The sequence below is a fragment of the Morus notabilis genome, unplaced genomic scaffold (assembly GCF_000414095.1).
Source record: "Morus notabilis unplaced genomic scaffold, ASM41409v2 Scaffold1568, whole genome shotgun sequence".
Classification (NCBI taxonomy): Eukaryota; Viridiplantae; Streptophyta; class Magnoliopsida; order Rosales; family Moraceae; genus Morus; species Morus notabilis.
In genome coordinates this window covers 202,004-222,959 of record NW_010368046.1, presented here as the reverse complement: position 1 = coordinate 222,959, position 20,956 = coordinate 202,004, and the positions used below count along the sequence as shown (strand labels likewise).

General features: G+C 35.7%; 2 protein-coding genes across 2 annotated transcripts; one reads left to right on the top strand and one right to left on the bottom strand.

Moving 5' to 3' along the window:
• The first annotated feature begins 1,171 nt into the window (after positions 1-1,171).
• LOC21397004 (cell division control protein 2 homolog A) lies at positions 1,172-6,534 on the top strand. The gene is made up of 9 exons (XM_024176078.1): positions 1,172-1,333; positions 2,049-2,100; positions 2,185-2,369; positions 3,045-3,165; positions 4,186-4,359; positions 4,927-5,090; positions 5,631-5,718; positions 5,822-5,875; positions 5,997-6,534. The coding sequence occupies exons 2-9, from the start codon at positions 2,092-2,094 to the stop codon at positions 6,084-6,086; spliced, it is 885 nt and encodes a 294-aa protein (XP_024031846.1). The 5' UTR covers positions 1,172-1,333; positions 2,049-2,091; the 3' UTR covers positions 6,087-6,534.
• Positions 6,535-11,796: 5,262 nt separating this feature from the next.
• Positions 11,797-13,113, bottom strand: LOC21397002. The gene has a single exon (XM_010114152.1). The coding sequence runs from the start codon at positions 13,111-13,113 to the stop codon at positions 11,797-11,799; it is 1,317 nt and encodes a 438-aa protein (XP_010112454.1).
• Positions 13,114-20,956: the final 7,843 nt, after the last annotated feature.

Below are 20,956 nucleotides of genomic sequence, written 5' to 3'. Positions count from 1 at the left end.
TTTCTTATTTAAGATCTATATTTATATCGTGAAATACGCGAATTTAGATGAATACTGGATATAATTAAGACATATTTGTCATTTCATATCTAAACTTAATAGAGTTATGTACACCAGATGTTATGCAAATCTTTTCATCATAAAAAATATTCACAAGGGAAGATTCTCACATTGAAAACTATCTCAAATGTTATATAAAATAATTACAGAATATAAATCGCATCTTTTTTATTTTAGACAGGACGTTCATTATAGATTTTCAAGAATATTCTCGAGTTTGTTTGCACTAGGTTGGTGGTCACTTTGTGGACAAAAAGAGTCGATTAAATCAAACTATGCGTCAATGAAAATAAAAAAAAATGCATCTTCTTTTTATCAAGAGCTCGTTCAATAACGTTTATTTAAACAGTTTTTTAGTTCTTAAAACAAAAAGTAAAAAAAGAACCTTAAACACATGTATGTCCAAAATTTGTATTTTAATTTATCCATTTCTTTTTTAATGAGGTCTTTAAACGGAGAGCATACAATTACAATTTTAATTATAAAATTTAATAATAAACATATTGACTAAAAATACATTTTAAGCATAAACTTAGAAAAGAGGAACAACTAAAAACGCATATCTGAAGGGCCCGTTTAGTTCATTGATTCGAGTTAAGATGTGATTTTATTTGAAAGTTTTATACTGTAATAAAAAAGATAGATGTGATTGTTTCTTAGAGTTTTTTACTATAATAAAACTCGAATCGGTGAAATAAACAGAGTTTAAATTTCAAAATCTAAATATATAAATATAATCTAAGCATGCACTCTACAGTCTCGTTTTAAGGCCCTTTTCGATTTATGTGTAGTGTACCACTGAGTGCATGGTGATTATTAAGGGTATGTTTGTTTCTTATATTCATTTTTTTTAATCATGATTCATGATTCTCTACAGTATTTTTTTCTTATAAAACACACACATAAAATAAAAATAATTCTGAATTATAATTCTAAATTCATGAACTAAACGTCCACCAATATAAGTAAAGTTGAACCTCTTATCTTTTTTAAGTAGAATTGAATTGAGTCTTTTTTATTTTATTGGTGGGTCCCGACTTCTAATGTGAAGAAAGAGGCAGGAGATTCTACATAAAATTTTAAAAAAATTAAAAAAAAAAAAACAAAGTGATACAAATAAAAATAAAAATAAATTGTAATATCTCAGCCGTCGACCCTAGAGCTCAGATAGAGCTCATCACTGACCCTCCCCAGTGCGAGCGCCGTCGCGCCAGTCCTCTCCGATCGTCCCAGCATTTTCTGCGTGCCGATTTGCAAGCCAATCTCCTCCACGGTTGGTTTTCTGCTGTACCTTTTGCTCTTTTTTTTTCCTTTTCTTTTCTGAATTTAATATTTTGTGGTCTTTGAGGAGATGCTAAGGTTTCTGCTATAATACGATCTTTCATTTGCCTTTGCTTCTATTCTATGATGGGATGATATTTCATAGCTTATATTACAAATCTCAAAATGGGTTTCTTTGGAATGGAAATCTGTGCTCATTGGAACGATAATAATGGTTATTTGGGTTATGCAGTTGTTGTTATAATTTGCTTGTAAAATGTGAAGATGGGTTTGAGACATTGAGGAAGGAGTGGGAACAATGGAGATTATAAATTGCCCTATTTGTCTTTGGGGAGAATAAAGAAGAGTAGAATGACAAGGAGAAGGAGATTTGACTTAATTTGTTGACCTTTTAGAATGAAAAGAGCTTCAATTGTGTTTGTCCCTTTTTTTTTTTTTTGAAGTTGAAGTTGGGTTTATAGGTTATTGAAGTTTTGGGTTTGGAATTTTTATTTCAAGTTTAATTTATGATATATAAATGAGTTTGTGGAATGTGTTTTACTGCGGAATTTGTTGATAATTGATTGGTATTATTGTGTAAAAAGCTCTTCACTCGATCAGACTAAATGCCATCGGTTCCCGATTCCGCCTTTTAAAATTATGATTTACATGTGTATTGAAAAATAATGCACACCACGTACTAATTCTAATTGTTTCGTTTGGTTTAGGTTTTACAACTTCACTTTCAATAAAGGATATTGGCGCTTTACCATGGACCAGGTTAGTAGTTGATCTCTCTCTCTCTGATTTCATCATATACCATTTCTGTTTTGCTCTAATTGTTGATGTTTATCGATGTGTTAGTACGAAAAAGTTGAGAAGATTGGTGAAGGAACCTACGGTGTAGTTTACAAGGCTCGTGACCGTGTCACTAATGAGACAATAGCTTTGAAGAAGATCCGTTTGGAGCAGGAAGATGAGGGAGTGCCAAGCACAGCTATAAGGGAAATTTCTCTCTTGAAGGAAATGCAGCATGGAAACATTGTCAGGTATGAGTTGAGAAGTTCCTGTATAACATATTAGAAGATATTGTCAAATGCAGTTGTACTTTTTCCCCATTTTGGGTAATTATGCTCGGTGATAGATATTGCCTGATTTGCATTCTAAGAAATATGTTTGGACAATGACAAGAACAGAAATGGTATCAAAAATTGGTTGAGGCAAACATTTTTATGGTCCAGATCATCTCTATGATACTAACTTCACCCTTAGTTTTTGCAGTATTTGAAAGGAATTTGTTTGAGAGCCCGAAATTATACCTATAATGTCCTTTTTTAATTTTAATTTTAACTTTTTTACTCTTTTTGTCTAAATCACTTTGAAACTTCCTTAATTTGTTTAGCGTCTAATCCACAAGCAGAATGGCAGAACTTTACCACTATTTTTGTAGTACTATTTTTCAGCATTTATGTTAATTATGTTTTGTTAATTCGTCCTTTGAGCTTTCTTGTGAATTTGTGATATATGGGTTAGTGATCAAGACTTTGGGCCCATTGTTTTTCTAAGTTGAAGTAGAGTGGCCAAGTACCTGCCCAGATTTGGAATCCAGTAAGACATGAGTGCTAATCTGCATAATCTTTGGGAAGAATGTACTTATTGCATAAACCTATGTAGTTCTAATTTCCAACCTAGAAAATCGTTTTAATACTGAACCATCTTGACAGGTTACAGGATGTAGTGCATAGTGAGAAGCGGTTGTATTTGGTTTTTGAGTACCTGGACTTGGATCTGAAGAAGCACATGGATTCTTCTCCTGAATTTGCAAAGGATCTACACCAGATAAAAGTGAGTTTTGCCTTTTCTCTTTAGCATCTCTTGCATTATGTACCTCCAAAATGAATACTATTTTCATACAAGTTGCAGGTTATTTCCCGGTAGCTTACTTTTCTAATTTTTGATGATGTTAAATGGAGAATATCAAATATCCTATGAGTCTATCTTCAGGAAAATTTAAATAGAGTTCTGTTATTTAATAATATGTGTTATCTCTTGTCCAAAAAAAAAAAAAAAAAAAAACAGAAGTTTCATTCTTCCACAATAAAATATCAGATACAAGGTACTTATTTGCCTCATTTATTTTTCTGTCATTTGTCCTTCATCTTAGCCTTGCTTTTCTTGGTCTGTAAGCATATTTTTAGTGTTTAATGCCTTAATCTAGTTTGATTCTTAAGTTTTGTTTGTAGCTTTTATTAAGGTTATGCTATTTTATGCCAAGGTTTAAAGTTGCACAATGGGTGCTGAGGCGTTTCCTCTTTTTGAGGCTACGTCTAAGCCTTAAAGGCATTTTGAGGTGCAAGCCCAATATATATACACGTATATATATAATGAAATGTACACATTCTTAAATTCGTAAGCCATGTGTCTGAACTAGTACTAACATATTCAAATTCATAAGCCAACTGTCTTATACTGCTTCTCACATTCTCGATTGTATGAAAAATTTGGCGAACTTATGGACTTCTAAATAAGAAAAAGGTTTCTGGGATATTTTTTGGTGGAATACTGATGTATGGCCCTTGTGCCTTTTTATTTAATTCAGCCCAACAAAACATCAGAGCAAAAGAGGGGTGTGGGCCTCAAAAAAGCGTGTTGAGGCTAAGCCTCAAGGCATGTCTCAAATACAGAGGCACACGCCTCTTTCCTTCCATATGAGGCCTACACCTTAACTATATTTTTCAGCATATTGCACAATTTTAAACGTTGCTTTATGCTTGAATGAGTCAGCCTATTTGGTCTTTAGTTAATCTTGTTGATGCACTCGGACTACTTGCAATTGAAGATCATATTATTATTGCTTTTCTGCAGATGTTTCTTTATCAAATTCTCCGTGGCATTGCTTATTGTCATTCTCATAGAGTTCTCCACCGAGATCTCAAGCCCCAGAATTTGCTGATAGATCGTCGCACCAATGCACTAAAGCTTGCAGATTTTGGATTGGCAAGAGCTTTTGGTATTCCAGTCAGAACTTTTACTCATGAGGTATTATTATATAAAAATTTTAGATTTCCTTCCCTGTTGTTTGTTATTTCCTAATAGTTGATTAGTAAATTAATATCTCTAAAATTTTGCGTGATCCAAAAATATCAGAAATACAACTTGAAACTAGGGTGCAGTTTATTCCCGTGATATTATGCTCGACTACATATTGAATTGAAAAAGGAATCCAGAGAGCTGGTGTAATTTCGATACAGATGGTATATAATGTTTGTGAGCTTGACTTGAGAAAAAATCAACTGGCATAAAAAGATTTTGTGTTATTCTTTCAAACAATGGGAGGTACATCGTAAATTTATTTGTATTCTTCCAGGAGTGGATTCATAGGCAGCACCTTCCTAGATAGCTATGAGGACATAATACGTGGTTTACTTGTGGAATTTAATGATTGCCGAGTAAAAATTGGCAAGGGATTTTTTTTCTCTTTTAATTGCCATATTGATGTTTTTAATGCCTTTTGTTTTAAGACAGCTATCTTTTACTGAGATTACTCCTTCAGTCTATATTTCATTACCAAGCTTGGATGAATAATTTTCTGGTGACTTTGTGTAGGTGGTGACCCTTTGGTATAGAGCACCAGAAATATTGCTTGGATCCCGTCATTACTCCACCCCAGTCGATGTATGGTCGGTGGGTTGTATTTTTGCTGAGATGGTGAATCAACGACCGTTATTTCCTGGGGACTCGGAGATTGATGAGTTGTTCAAGATATTCAGGTATATTTCTGGCCAAGTACTTTTACTTCTCCCTCTTCTTCTTTTTCTTCTTCTTCGTCTTCTGTCTATTAGAATAGGGGATCCAACACTAGCAAAGGTTATTGGCTCTGTACTCTTTAAAAAAGGCAATCAGCACCAATGAGTCTAGGATTGGCATTAGGATTCGGAAAACCTGTTCCTATACACTTTTATTAAGGTCATGCGTCAAAGTCCAATAATGCAGGGCAGAGAGAGAGAGAGAGAGCATTAGGATTCGGAAAACCTGTTCCTATACACTTTTATTAAGGTCATGCGTCAAAGTCCAATAATGCAGGGCAGAGAGAGAGAGAGAAAGAGAGAGAAGAAGAAGAAGAAACAGGAAAAGCAAAGGTTATTGGCTCTGTACTCTTTAAAAAAGGCAATCAGCACCGATGAGTCTAGGATTGTTAGCAAGCCTTTATTGTGGATAACCTTGTTTTTCTTCATGAAGAAGTTAGTTGCAAAAATTTCCAAATTACATGTATATATCATATGCTCAAAGGGTATTTTTTCTTCATGAAGAATCTTGGGTACCCCTAACGAGGATACATGGCCGGGAGTGAGTTCCTTGCCTGATTTTAAATCTGCCTTCCCGAAGTGGCCAGCGAAGGTAATTTTTTCTTGTACCTCAAGTTTGCTTGCTGTTAATTGTTTTAGAAATCCCAAGGACGTGTGTTGCTGAAAATATTAAAATCTGTACCCCTGCTTCCCAGGACTTGGCTACTGTTGTTCCAAATCTTGAATCAGCTGGTCTTGATCTACTTTCCGTAAGATCATATCTGCTTTTTTCACCTCAATGTTTGCGCTAAATTTTTGTACATGACGCCGAGCATCTACTACCATTACGTTATTTATAACCTAAGTATTTCTCCCCCGTTTACATGACAGAAAATGCTCTGCTTGGATCCCACCAAGAGAATTACAGCCAGGAGTGCTCTTGAGCATGAATACTTTAAAGATATTTCGTTTGTGCCCTGAATCCCGCGTTCATCGTCAAGGCAGACAATTGTCTATAGTATGTCTAGAACCCACTGGATTTTGATTGTTTGAGAATTGTGTGCATGTGAATTTTTTCCCCCCCACCAATTTGTTGGACATAGTTCAGATAATGTTGATTTGGTCTCTTACCTGATTTCTAGCCCAAGTGGGCGGTTGTCTGCACTCTCCGGCCCCCCTCTCTCTTTCAGGCTCTTGAAAGATACGCGTCCATGTTTTCATGAATTGCTCGAGGAATGGAAAATATGTTAGGCTTGCCTTTTATCTGCCATCGTGTTTGTGTTTTCTATCTTGATAGAACATGTAAAAGATTAGTGAGATCTGTTACGCAATTCACATGCTTGGTGAATTTGTGCTGTTGCAAGACTGAATTTTATGTTGACTAACAATCTCAGGTACCACATTATTATGGTATCAATATTGATTTATAGTGTGTTATGCCTAAAGGTTGTAGAAGCCATGCCAAGGCTAGTAAAACCTGTGGGACCTCGGATTGAGTGAAAATACAGTATTTTAGACAAGCTTTTCTTTCTGATTTTCAGATATTTAACTCAAATTACAGTAAATGGTGTAAAAATACAAAGGATCCGCAAAACAGTACCGGTGCTGTACACAAGAGCTCGAGCTCTTCAGAATTGATTCATCTATCTATTATCTATTACTATCCTCTAAAGAAGAATCCGTTTCTCCTTTAGAGGCTACGTGAGTCAACTTTCGCACTACTTTTTCTTTCTTTTGTTTTAACTCCCGTTTTTGTTTTTATTTCTTTTTTCCTTTCTTTTTTTTTTTAACAATTTATATAATCATTGTTTTAAAAGATGTCACGGGCGTTTTTTAGTACACATAAAAAATTAGGAGAAAGAGGGAAGTAGGTTAAGACTTGAGATGAATTAAAATTAATAGACCAATAGTTCACATAAATTAATAAAGAGGTTAAATTACTGTTTTTGTCCATAACTTGTCTTATGAACCATAACTTGACAAGTTATTGTCTATAAATCACAGTTTTTGTCCATAACTTGTTTGGCTATGAACCATAACTTGATAAGTTTGTCCATAACTTATCTGGTTATGAACTATAACTTGATAAGTTATAGCTTATTAATTTCTATAATTAAAAGTTGGCCTATATACTTCCTTAAGTTTTTTATATTAGCATATTTTATACTATTTCTGTAAAAAAATTCTATCTGTGCATAAAAAGATACAAAAAAAATCATATCATTGAATCTTGAAAAAAATAGTAAGAGTATATAAGGAGATCAATTAATGTAAACAAGAAAAAAAAAAATACACCTAAAAACAAACAGGACATTTTTTTACCACTCGTGTAAAGAAAATTTAAAAATTTGTTACTCCTAAACTATTCTCAATTCTTCGTTGTATTTCAACGTCTCTTTTTACCCTTCAAAAAAAAAAAAAAAAAAAAAACACATGCCACAATATGCCAAACTATCCAAAAGTGGTAATCAACCGAATTTATGATATGGAGTACATAAAATCTCCATTTTAAGAACCCCACTTTAATTTGCCTACGTTATTATAATATTATGATTCTGTTATTTTTATTTTATTTTAAGATTGTGGTACCCTTTTTTCCCTATTTGTTATGATATGTTGATCATAATTATAAAGTTGCAATTTTTATGATAGCAATCAATTTACATAAAGTTGCAATTCACAATCACATTTACATTTTCAAAACCTTAATCTAATTTCATTATTATAAGTTGCAATTTTTATTATAATGACTATTTGTATCACCTTTTCAAATTTTAATCTTATTTCAAATTGTATATATATATATATATTTTTTTTTAAAGTGAACGTTAAAAATGGAATAATTAGGTTGTATAATGTAGGGACTTTATCTGGTGTTTCTTTTTTTTTAGAACGCTAGCGTTCTCTGCTTTGACATGCCAAGCCTATACCACTTTTATCTGTAGGCTTAAAATTTTTATAATAGTGGTTTATTGAAATGGCATTTCTCTAAAGTTGTATTCCTCTAACTAATCTTATTTATGTGATCCATGACTCAGAGTGTAAAGTTGACAGTATACCACTTTTAATATGTGCGTGTATAAATATATATATGTATATATATATATATACATATTACCTTGGCCACTTTCATGTTAAAGTTAGGGGGATATATTTGAATTATAAATCTGTAGAAGTAAAAATAAAAGGGAAATTTTTAAAAATATACTTTAAAATAGAGCTCATTTTATTTCTATCTCTTAATATTAATTTATATATTTCTACCTTTTAGACTAGAACTAGTCAGGGATAGAGTTTTTTTAAAAAGGGTACAGTTTTTTAAAGAGGGATAGGTAAGTGGTAGAATCTTGTAATTTTACCAAAATTTATAAAATATTCAGTGAAAATTAGACACCACTGACTCGGAAGAAATGCAGCCCTGGACGACTGTACATCTGGAGCCCAAGACTCTAGGCCCAGTCCATTCTCAAGTATCCTCACCGACCGTTGAAACTGTTTCTAGCACACTTGTTCATAATATTCTCTTTTTCTTTTTTTTTTTAATTGTTTTTTGAGAATCTCCTTTTTCTCATTTTAAGAAATGGAAATGGTGTAATCCTGAATTCCTTTCTTGGGTTCTTCACCATTTCATCATTTTGTATTCAAATTCAAGGTGGTCAGGGATGCCTATCTCTCTCTTATTTTCGAATTTCGTTTGTTTATTTATTGTTGGTGTAATATTCATCTATTTTCCTTCTAGAAAACACATTTGATGAATATTATTGACCTTTTTTTTTGTTTGTGATCTGAGATATTATTGACTGTTTTAAATGTCGTTTTTTTTTTATGTAATTTGATTAATGTTGTGTAATATTATTGTTCTCAGTGAGTCAGTCGAAAGTGTAAAATTAGCAAAATGGGGAGTGTGATCAGCAAAGCCGCGGATGGCGTTGGAAGTCTTTTGGGAAATGCGTTCATGGCTCCCTTCAAGTCTGTTTTTGGTCAATCATGCGAGTAAGTTTTTCTCCTCCCATCTCATTGTCTTGCTCTTTGTTTTTTGTTTTTTTTTTTGTTTTGAATTTTTACAACTTAACCCTCTGAACTTTTAATATTTGCATTTTATCCCCTCAGTTTGCTTGCAGTATTATCATATTTCACTTTTTTCGGTCGGATTTCTTACTGATTTGTGTTAGGATTTGAATTGAGATTTGGGAATTTTTGGTTGTAGGTGAGGCTTGTTGGCTCTTCTTTTTGTTTTTTTGTTTTTGTTTTTTGTTTTTTTGTTTTTGTTTTATTTGTGTTTGCTAATTTAGTGACCATTTGTAAAATTGGAAATATTGCTTCGGTTTTGCAAGTTGAGGGGATGAAGTGCGATGACTATGGGCAAGTTATCAAAATCCTGAAGTTCAGGGGCAGAAGTGCTAAAAACTCATAAAAGAATATTTTTCTTGTTTTCTAATTTAGAAGATATGAGAAAAGTATAGTTTATTTCCTAATTTTTTCAACCTCAAAGACAATTTTGTGTGTTTAAATCTTCAGCGGGATCTGTTCTGGACCGTGGGATATAATTTGTTTCCTTGAGCATTTGTGTATCTCCAATCTGTTGAGACTATTAATGATATTAGTCCTATGCTACATAAGTAAGTTTCTCTCACCAGCTTTGTTTTAATATGTTATTTTTTAGCTTGTAATGTTTTTGAAATTTTGTTTTGAATTTTTAGCTGTTTTTTATTATTATTATTTTTTTGTTTATCTACGTCCAGCTTTATTGCTCTTCTACATATTATTCAAGGTTGGGATTTGCCAATGCATTGGTAGAAGCCTTTGTAAGATGTGTTGGGCTGCGTGCGAAGTATACTGGTTTGCACTTGAAGATATTACTTGTTTCTTGTGGCGCAAGCTAATAAACACCAAGAGGATAAACCGGCGTCGCCGCCGCCGCAGCCGCCATTTTCAAGACATTGAGCAAGGGTGCAGTTCAACTTCAAGTGATGAAACTGATTTTTCGCCACATCATTATCGTAATTTGATCCACGTCAATAGAAAGAACTATTCTTTTAAGAGGATGAGCGGTTGAATTCTTTTCGCGGCTCAAGCGGGTTTGATGTCTCTCGTCACCACCGACGTGTGAAGCTGAAGTCTAGGGAAGAGTCTGCACATGTAAAGGGCGGATCTAGTCGACTAAGAAGCTCAAGGCAGCTTCAGCCAAGAAAAGTGAGAAGCGTTGGAAAGAAAGCCAAAACTTTCAAGAGGAGGAGACTTAGGTGATCATCAATATGTAAGTTTTCTGATTTATCATCAGATTAGCACTACGTTTTTTTTTTTTTTTTTCTACTTGAAACATTGATATATGGTTCGTGATAGAAACACATCTAAGAATTTGATTTGTCAAACCCTTGAAATGTGATTCATAAAATTCATGAATAATCTAAAAATGTGCTTTAATTTTTCTGGGACATCTTAGGCTTAGAAGGAGAAAAGAAAATAAAAAATAAAAAAAAGAAGTTACAAATGGGTGCAGCACATGTATAGCATTTATTTAGAATAAATCAATTTCTGAGAATATTGTCTAACAATGCAACACATGATTTAGCTAAGCACTCCCTTAGGTTGAAAGAAGACATAAGTGTGGTTAGAAGTTGTTCCACAACTGATTGTATATGTTGTATTATCTGCTTCTATTGATTAATAACTACTAGTTTTTATTCATGTAGATTTTCTTTCCTTCTCTCTCTCTCTCTCTCTCTCTCTCTCTCTTGAGTGTTTAAACAACTATTTGCAATTATTGCAAAAGATTCATTGGATGGCCACAATGGCATGACTGAAAATTCTAAGGATAACAAAGAGCCGACTACCAAAAAAGTACATCACAAAACTGAAGAATTTGCAGAGGTGGCTAGAAAAGATAATTTTTGCCCGTTAATGTAGATAATAATATTTCTTCTTAGGGATATTCTAATGAGGATAAGGTTACTGATTCCATTTCGAGTTATCCGCCCAGCTTGATTGATGTAGTTAGATTCAAGATAATAAGAACAATGTTGATTCAAGCCCCGCAGACACCAGAATAATTCTAAAAATGCTTGGAGACAAAGCACCACCACTAATAGAAGGTGAGTCTAACTTGTGAGCCCCATATTACGGAATTCACATTCTATTAGTTGGCCGATCAATAGCATTGTTTGAACAATTCAGGATATTTCACCAGACTTTAAAACTACTCACAGTTATCAACAGCAAATAACAAAGAGGTTCCGAGGCTAGATCTTACAGTAAAATGTAAACTCTCATTATTGATTTTGTAAGTGAACATGTGATTAAATGGAAAAAAAAAAAAAAAAAAAAAAATCCCTCCTTTCTTCCCTATCTAAACTCGTCCTCAACAAAGTTTATTAACATTTAGTACTTAAAGATTTGACATTTAGAACTATCAAAGAATTACAACACCAGATAACAACACAGGAAGGAGAAGATTGCTAATTTTGTTTAACTTTCTTCCATCTCCATGAAGAAGCACAGTGACAACAGAAAATAACAAGAAGAAAAGATTGGTACTGAAAGGACCTTTCATACTCTGAAGTCTCATCAACTCTAACAAAATATAGTGAATATGTTGAAAGTAAACAAAGCAAATTAGATTTGGCTGGTGGATAACAAATCTGCAACAACAACTTTGAGGAAACTATAAAAATTTATTTATTGTATGTACCAATTAATCCCGTGCTTCTATCAACCATTCTGTTCCCTCTGTTGGCTGCTGCATTTGTTCAGATAACTGTGTTCCGAAGCCCAAATGATTTAGCAGTAACCATGCGAGAGTTAAAAGCTCTCCGCCCGTACTTAGCTGCTGAGCATGTATAGCTGGTTCGCAGTTAATCGCGGCATTGGCAAAATATTGCATCCAGAAACAGAGCAAGTCCAGGAGTGCTTGCCCACGCGAAAGGAGATCATTTGCAAGTTTACATGCATCAGAGAACACAGATTTGCTTAAACTGTTTCCGTCCATGGTGTAAGAAGTTTGAAATTCCGACGTAGTCACGGATCTAATCTTCTCCCAGGCTTCCGAAAAATGCAATATTTCGTTTTTCTCGAAGAATATCTTAGCCTCAGCGCATGTATCCTGGAAGATTACCTCCCAATCGCTTATAACTGTGGACAACATCGCGGGCTTCATGAGCAGTATATAAAACAAGTAATTCGACAGAATCCTTAAACTTACAATTACGGCTATGTCAGATAGCTGCTCGGTCTCTCGATTATCATCATCCTCAGGCTCACATGACTTAACCTTGTGATAGAAGAATATCTCACTAGCTAAGTGGCATGTGAGAAAGGTTTTTGCATTAAAGCCCTTCAACGCTCTAAAGTTCCACTGGACTTTGTTAAGGTTCATGACCTGGAGACTCAAGTCTCCTAATAATTTATCAATTTTACGTTCTGAGTTATACACTTCTTCCTCTTCCATTAAGGCCTTGAAGTTGAAACAAGAGAATATAAGCATCTTCAAAACTTCAGTGTCCTTCTCTATAGATGAAAAGAGCAGGATTTTGATCTTGTCTAGGATACCTACAACACGGAAATATGCAACCAATTTGTAGAGCCACTTGGGGTGTTCATCCAGGCAATAACTGATAATGTTGTAGTGGTAGACAGAACCAGACCACCTTCGTCTTTTCACAATGATTGAGGGGAGATATCTCCTAGTCCATCTCTCCTTAAGTATACTGAGAAACCAACCTGAAGAGATGAGCTGAAAGATAGACACGATATCGAGGACGATGGCTCCACCAAGCAACCCATAAGTGAGGCCGATATCCAGCTTACTATCATGCTTTTTTTCAACCGAGTAGAAAACTAGAGCTGCCGTAACCATGAAACAGAAACTAAGAAAGCGAAAGATACATCCAATACCGCGACGTGCCACAACTACCTTGGTGTGGAGAACCTCGTACAACAGGCTCAGCTCGTATTCTATCACCCTGAAGGCACTAGAGTGGTGGTGCTCAGAACCAGGATCACCTGATTTCATGTTTTGCTTGATGCTCTAACTTCGGGGCTTAAAAAGAAGCCGAAGATGAGACCCTTAAAGCTTTCCAAGTGCCTATATGCCAATTGTAATAGCAAAAGAAAAGAAGCCCAAAATGCATACAGGTCTTCAATACTTCCCTTTGGCTCATCACAATTGTCACTCTGGCTTTGAGTGATTAGGCCGATGGCCACTGCCGCGACCCAGTCCGCCAATAAGTAAGCCGACCAGATGAAGAAAAGCAGAAACGCGTTTCTAGATCGTTGTCTGAAGGATGCAAAAAACACCAAGAAAGCCTGCAAGAACAGGCTCAAAATAATGCAACCTCGAATATCCAACGAATCCCATAGCTTCTCGACCTTGTTGGGTATTGGGAGTTCCATATATATTCCCTCGTCTTGGAACTTAGATGAGTACCTAAGAGCCAAAATCTGCTCCAAAATCCTTTCTTGGAATGAGTTCAAATTTGTCGTCCCGAATCTACTGTCTACTTCAATGTCCCACGAATCAAATGTTGCTCCTAACCTCTTGTCTCCTCGACTGTCCCTCGAATCAAATTATGCCACGTCATATTAAAAAAAAACACACATTGTCAAATGTATAAAAAACGGAGTCACAAAATAAAAAACTATAAAGCATACTTAAAGAAAAATGAAAGATGAAAAGAGACATTAAGAGCTTCGATTACCAAGAAAAGCTTGATGCTTGATCATGGGAACACAAAGGACGACGTATTCCTTCCTAATTTAGATTGATTTTTGGAAAGTGTCCTGAAAAAAAAAAAAAAGAAAGGATTTGATCGACTTTTCCTTATTACTGAACTCAGTATATCATGGGTTTTCTTATTGGAGACTTTTTGCTGGCTTTCTATTGGTTTCAATAGTACTAATGTGGAAGCAAGGGATTGGGAGATGGTGATGTTAACGAGGGAATGACATTGAAGATAGCAAAAGCGTCCGTTTCAATTTCTATTATTTTCTGGTTTGGTGCTTTTCTTCTGGATCATGTAGAGAATAATGATAGGAGTTTTTGGCAGTTAAAAGTTTTTTTTTTTTTAATAAAAATAGTAGGAAAAAGAAACAACACTTGCAAATGTTGTGTGAAGTGATAAAGAGAAAAAAAAAAAAAAAAAAAAAAAAAAAAAAAAAAAAAAAAACATTTAGTTGATCAACCGTTAGTCTTACTGTATGAACATTCATAATAGAAATAACCGAAATTTGTTGTTATCTTTTAATCATTTAAGGTTTATTTCCATTGGGTTCGAATCGCTCTCTTTTCTGTTTTCATTGATAACTTTCTTTTTATTTTCTACCACTAAAACTCTCATTTTGGTTTTGATTATTTTCTCTTCTTTATCGCTAGGGATTCTTAACTTGTTCAACATGAAAGAAATTTGGTTCCAAATTTTAAAATCAACCTTGGCATTGCTTAAAACAATTTATATATATAGGCGTGGGCGCGAAAGTAGAAATTTTCCTTTTTTTTTTTTCGCAAGTCGTGACTTCAACAATCCAATGATCCAAGCAATGCTTTGCAAAATAATTAAAAAAATAAATATCTCTTAGCAAAAAAGCTATAAATAAATAACTTTTTTTTTTTAAAGGGAAAAGTCGCCACATGATCACATCTTCTTCTTATAGGAAATAAAGTAATAAAGAAAACATAGAGTGAGGGAGATTTTGGCAACAGGAGACAGATGAAAGAGGAAGCATATAAAGAGGGAAGTTAAAAAGGAATTAGCAAATAGACGAGGGAGAAACGTGGAAGACAATCTAGGAATGCGTTTTTAGAGAGAGAGAGAGAGGAAAAAAAAACAAAAAGCGACTGTTTAAGATCTCACATACAAGAAATACATTTCCCTAAGCGTAGAAGACTTTTTTTTTTTGGAAAAGAAAAGGAAGAATTCCATGCAAATCAATGTAAAGATATATGTGAATGATCTTGCAACACAAAGCATAAACCTTAAAGAAGGCTAGCTCCATTTCCAATTTCCCTTAAAGTAAACTTTATGTCAGAAGTCCGACGACGTGGAGTGGCTCAACATAACAAGATTCGAACACAACGCTCTTTTAACAAAACCTAAAAATTGAAAGAAACGTTGATTAAGGGTCACGACACTGTAGCGCAAAGGTCACATCCACATGAAAGAGACAAACAAAGATACCATTGAGAGTGAACTCTCACAAAATAGACACAACAACAACTACTACTGAAAGATGTGGAGACCACCTCTATTAATACAATACTAAAACAACTAAAAAACAAACAGAAAATATAACCAAAAGGCAAGAAACAATGCCTTTATTAAATTTAAGACAACTATAATGAAACTAAAGAGAGGCTTTAGCCTCGAGGGAAACCTAAAAAGTGACGCATCAATAAATGTCAAATTTAGACCAATATATAGTATTGCATTAGAGAGTGATTTTCTTACTCAAATACTAAATTTTGATATTGGTACACTAAGGGCCTATTTGGTAAAGCTTCCTAAAAGTTGTTTTGGCTTTCTAGGTCTAAAAGTTGCTTCTAAAAATATTTGGATAAATTGTCAGAAGTGTTTTTGACTTTTTAAAAGAGCTTCTAATTAAAACTAGAAAATTTAGCTTTAAAAAAAAACACTTATAAATAGATTTTGAAATTTATACCAGAGTTTAATTAAGGTATTATAAACTTAATTCCAATACTTGTATTCCTTATTAGAAAATTTAAAAGTCATTTTGACCCATTAAACTCTTAATTCAAAACACTTATTAAAAAGCCACAGCTTTTACTTCTCTTCTTTTACTAGCTAAAAACAAAAGCAAAAGCTCGACCAAAATTTAACATTACATTGGAGATGCTTTATTGACAATATGGACAAAATTAGGAAATATAAAAAATTAAATATATTTAGAAGAAAGTGCAAATGCCACAAATTATGTATTGAGAAGTTTTAAACAATTAGATTTAGGGCCCGTTTAGTTTGTTGATTCGAGTTTTTAATTCAAGTTGATATGTGATTTTATGTGAAAGTTTTTTATTGTGGTAAAAAAGTTAGATGTGACTTGATAAGTGTATGAAAATGCACTTAAATTGTTCATAATTGCTAAATAAATTAAGTTTTAATTAAATATTTTCGTGGAATTAATATTTTGTGAAAGTATTTTATTTTAATTTAATTTATTTTGTTTTGTAGGAAAATAAGACACTTGGGCCAAAACTATAAAGAGAAAGAGAAGCCCATCTGAAGCCCATCTAAAGCCCATCAGTCCATCAGCCATCAGCTAGCCGTCCGAGTCAAGCCGAGCCGCTCCTTTCTCCTGAGTGCACCACGTGTCATTTTCTGGCACGCTCGGCCGCGTGGGACCCAGCTGTCCCAGCACACACGCACGCTTGGCACGCACAGCCTTCCCCCTGCGCGAGTCTCCTCCACACGTGCGTCACTCGGTTTTCCTTCCTTCTCCGCGTGGGTCCCACGTTGCAGCAGCTCTCCATTCAACTCCCGCCATGTGTCCATGCAGGACCCAGATGTCAGCTACTTTTTCCTCTCTGCGAATCAACGCGAGCCACGTGTCCAAAGCAGAGCAACGTTTCCTTCCTCAGCGCGTGACACGTGTCCCACCTGTTGGGATTCTTCAGCCCATTTTGTTCCGTTAAATTTCACGGATAACTCAGCCTTCATTCTCCATTAAACCGTGTAAATTCCAATTAATTTGGGATCAACTTTTTTGTATGGTTTTCACTTGCTGATTGAGTTTTCATTTAACATGCCCAGAAACTCTATAAATAAGGGCTATGTTTAGTGTATGAGGGGGTTTGATTTTTAGTCTAAGTTTAGACACATTTTTCTCTAGTTGGTGAGGTTAGAAAGAAACCTATATGTGAAGTGATCTTGAGTGGATTTTGATTCTCCATTTGTTCTTCAAAGTTTATATATTTGAGTGATTAATTTTCTTCTATCTTTTTCTAATTTCTCATATCAATATATTTTATTGTCAACTTTTATATAAATCTAGTCAAGCTCTTTTTATGTGATTGTTGCATGATATTATATATTGGTAGGTATTATTTTATGAGTAGTCTTTTACTACAATATTGCCAACGGTATATTGTCGCTTTTAGATTTCTCATAAGATAATTTTTCCTAGTTCTAAACGTAAGGATTTCAGTTACTGAAATACATTTTTATTCACAAGTTCTTCAAATCTTATTTTCCGATTGATTGTTTGGGATGTGAAACTTTCAATTGAGTAATCTCAAAAATCAAAATCCATTCGGGTGAACCAAGCATATAGGAGAATCTCAACGCCTTACCGGTTTTAATTATATAATTTTCTCATATATTTTTCTTATGCTTAAACTTCTCAACAAAAATTTCATTCTCTTTTATTTTGATTTTATTATTCATCTCTTAACGCTTTTTATTTGCTAATCGTTTCTTGTTCAATTTGTCTCCTCCTCGTGGATATGACTGCCCTAACTTTGCTATCGCGACCGCTTTATTTTTGACACGTTTGGGCGTAATCATGATTGTTTTTGAGAGTTTTTTTATTGTAGTAAAACTCGAATTCTAAATTCAAATCGGTAAAATGAACGAGACATTAGAAGTACTTTTATCATCTCTTTTTTTTTCTTTTTTGCATTTGTTTTCTTGACTTAATTCAACTTGTCCCTAGTTCAAGAAAAATGAGACCCATCTTGTTCCTCCTCAGAGAAGTGAAATCCCAAGCCCATATGATTCATTAGTAACCAAGTGAAAGTTAAAAGTTCTCCACCCTTGCTTGGTTGCTGCGCGTGCACAATCGACCTACAATTCACGGCGGCGTAGGACAATAACTCCACCCACATTCTATCCATTACCTCCCACCATTTCTCCAACCGTTGAAGCTGTTTGGCGAGTATGCACGTATCGAACAACACAGATTTACTCTTAGATGATCCTTTCACAGCAGAAGCTCGCAATTTCGTCTTGACGGAAATGATCTTCTCGCAGGCTTTTGAGTGATCATGAGAAACGAGATTGCTCTTGTACTTGCCAAAAAACCTCTTGGCCTCCGCGCAGGTGTCGCGGAAGGCTACACCCCAGTTGCCCAAACAGGAGATAACGTCGTAGGCTTCATGGCCAAAAGATAAAACATGTAATCCGAAAGAATTTTGCAAATTCTTCTGTGAGGATTAATAATATGAACATGGCCGCCGTCATCAACAGAGCAGAGGAGTTCAGTAGCTAAATGCCACAAGAGAAGGCTTTCGGCATATTAAAACTCTTTGACACTCCATTGAAGTTTCTTCACATCATCATCAAGTTTTCTGACCGAGAGCGTCGAGTGACAGCGCCGTAAGCATTCCTTCACCGCGTCCGCTGGGTCGTGTGCATAAACGTTGGATTTCTACTTTAACTCTTTGAAAATAAACTTCAGATCTTCGGATACCATCTCCGACGATGAAAAGTACATTATTTTCAACTTGTCAAGAATTCCCAAGACATGAATGCGTCTAGCAAACTTGTACCCCCATGTAGGACGTTCATCGAGGAAATAGTTGATCATATTATACTGAGAGACCGACCGACTCCACCTTCTTCTTTTCAGTATATATGTTGAATTAATAATACATCTTTTAATCCAACTAATTTCCTTTAGCACAACATGGATCTAATCGGAGGAAATGAGCTTAGTAATGGATATGAGATCCAAGACAACGGCTCCAACAAGCAAGGAATATGTGAGTGCGACGTCGAACTTCCTTAAACTTTGCTTTTTGATCATAAAGAACAATATAAAAGCATTGATTATGAAACATAAGCTTGAGAAATGAAGTAGGTACCCGATTCGACGGCGCATTACCATCACCTTGGTGTGCAGAACCTTATATAGCAAGCTCAGCTCGTACTCCACTAGTCAAAAAGCGCATTTGTGGTCGTCAATTTCCAGAAATATTTTCCTGGAAAATGCTCGAACCTCGGCGCTCAGACAATTGCCGAAAAAGACTATCTTGAAGATCTCGAATAGCTTATACGCAGACTTAAGTAGCTTCACGTCGTCGATCTCAGAAACCGCCGCATCGTCATCGCCCATTGATGAAGAGTCTGTTGCCGCTCCAAAGCGGTCGGAGCTTGCGAGAAAAGAGCGTATGTTTTCTCCCCGTACTTGATGGTTCCCACAACAAACACAAGAATGGTGGGAGTCAGCCATAGCTTGGTGGTGGGAAGAGCAAGGTATATGCTATAAGCAGCAGCGAGGACTTGCAAAGTGAGGCCTAAAAAGTGTCTGAGCCAGAACTCGTTGTCCTCAAGAGTGAAAGAGGTAATGTTATCAGGTCCGCCGAGATGTAGCAAAAGAAATGAAGCCCAGAATGCGAAGAGATCCTTGTTGCTTCCCTTTGGCGGCTGACATGAGTAAGCATAACTGGATTGGGTTTTGATGATAACGCCTATCGCAACTGCGAGGACCCAGTCGGCGGTCAAGTAGGCCGACCAAATCAAGAAGAGAAGAAATGTATTCTTGGATCGTTTTCGCAAGGACGCGAACAACACCAAGAGAGCTTGTAGGAAAAGACTTAAGATAATACAGTTCTGGAGATTCCAGACATCCCATAGTTTCACAAACTTGTTGGGAATGGGCAGTTTCATCTATATTTACGTTCTAGCACATTTATGCGTAAGTGTGTACATATATAGATATATGTGTGCATATATATGTATGTATGTATATGTATATAAGGGAAGATAGCGTATTCACAAACCGTAAGATTTTACCCCACTTTAAATACTAGAGGTTTCTGAGAAGACTCTGGAATTCTCTAGAACACTCTACAATTGTCTACCATATGGATTGTTCTAGAACATTCCAGAGGAGTCTATTCTTAGGGAGAACCTTAGAGTTCTCTAGAACCTTGTGAATGGTTCCATAGAGGAGTCCCTTGTAGAAAACTCTAGAAACTTATAGAGTGACCACCTCTTGTAAGCATTCTCTAGAAAGTTCTAAGATAGGAGGAATTCCATAGCATTCTAGAATGTTCATGGGAGGGTCCTCTTGGCCTATAAATAGGGGTGGTCCCTTCATTTGTGGAACCAACCAAAAAATATTGGAGTGAAAACAATTGTAAAGGATTACCATACCTAGTGAAGCTCTCTTCACTTTTATCCATTTCTCGTGTGTTTCTACTCTCGTTTCTCTACTTTCACTTTATTAGCCTTGCGTTTACTTGAAGTTAGGCTTGTTAGCATAGCTCGGGAGTGCTAACGCCGTACGGTTACCTTGTAAGAAGAAAAGGTCCATGACAGTTGGTATTAGAGCCACAACCTGGACATGGGGAAGAACGCCAAGAATCAAACTGTTGGCTCATCAGATGTGGAGGTCACGCAAGAACAACGAGGTCGCGAGGAGATGGTCGACCCTACTGCTGCAAGACCACGGGGTAGGTCTAAGGATCTCATTTCTAGCTTTGAGTCACGCATGACCCACGTGGAGAAAGGTGTGGCTGGCGTAGGTGCCCAGGTGGATGACCTTTACCAGCGGGTAGAAGGCCTTGAGGCGGAGGATGCCGAGATCCACACTGCAGTGAAGTCCATGATGGTCCAACTAGAGGAGACCATGCGAGTAGAAATGGGGGAGATGCGCGACCAGTTTATGGGGGAGCTTTCCAAGGTGCGTGATGTACTCCAGCGCGAGATCAACAGCACCCTAGCCCAGTATGAGGCATTACAGGGCGACGTTGCACTTTGCAAGCGTGCCTTGGCAGCTGGGCCAAGCACTGTGGTTGAGGCTAGGAAGGTCGAGGTGCCGAAACCAAAGACCTTCACAGGATCACGCAGCGCGAAAGAAGTAGACAACTTCTTGTGGGGGCTAGAACAATATTTTGGAGC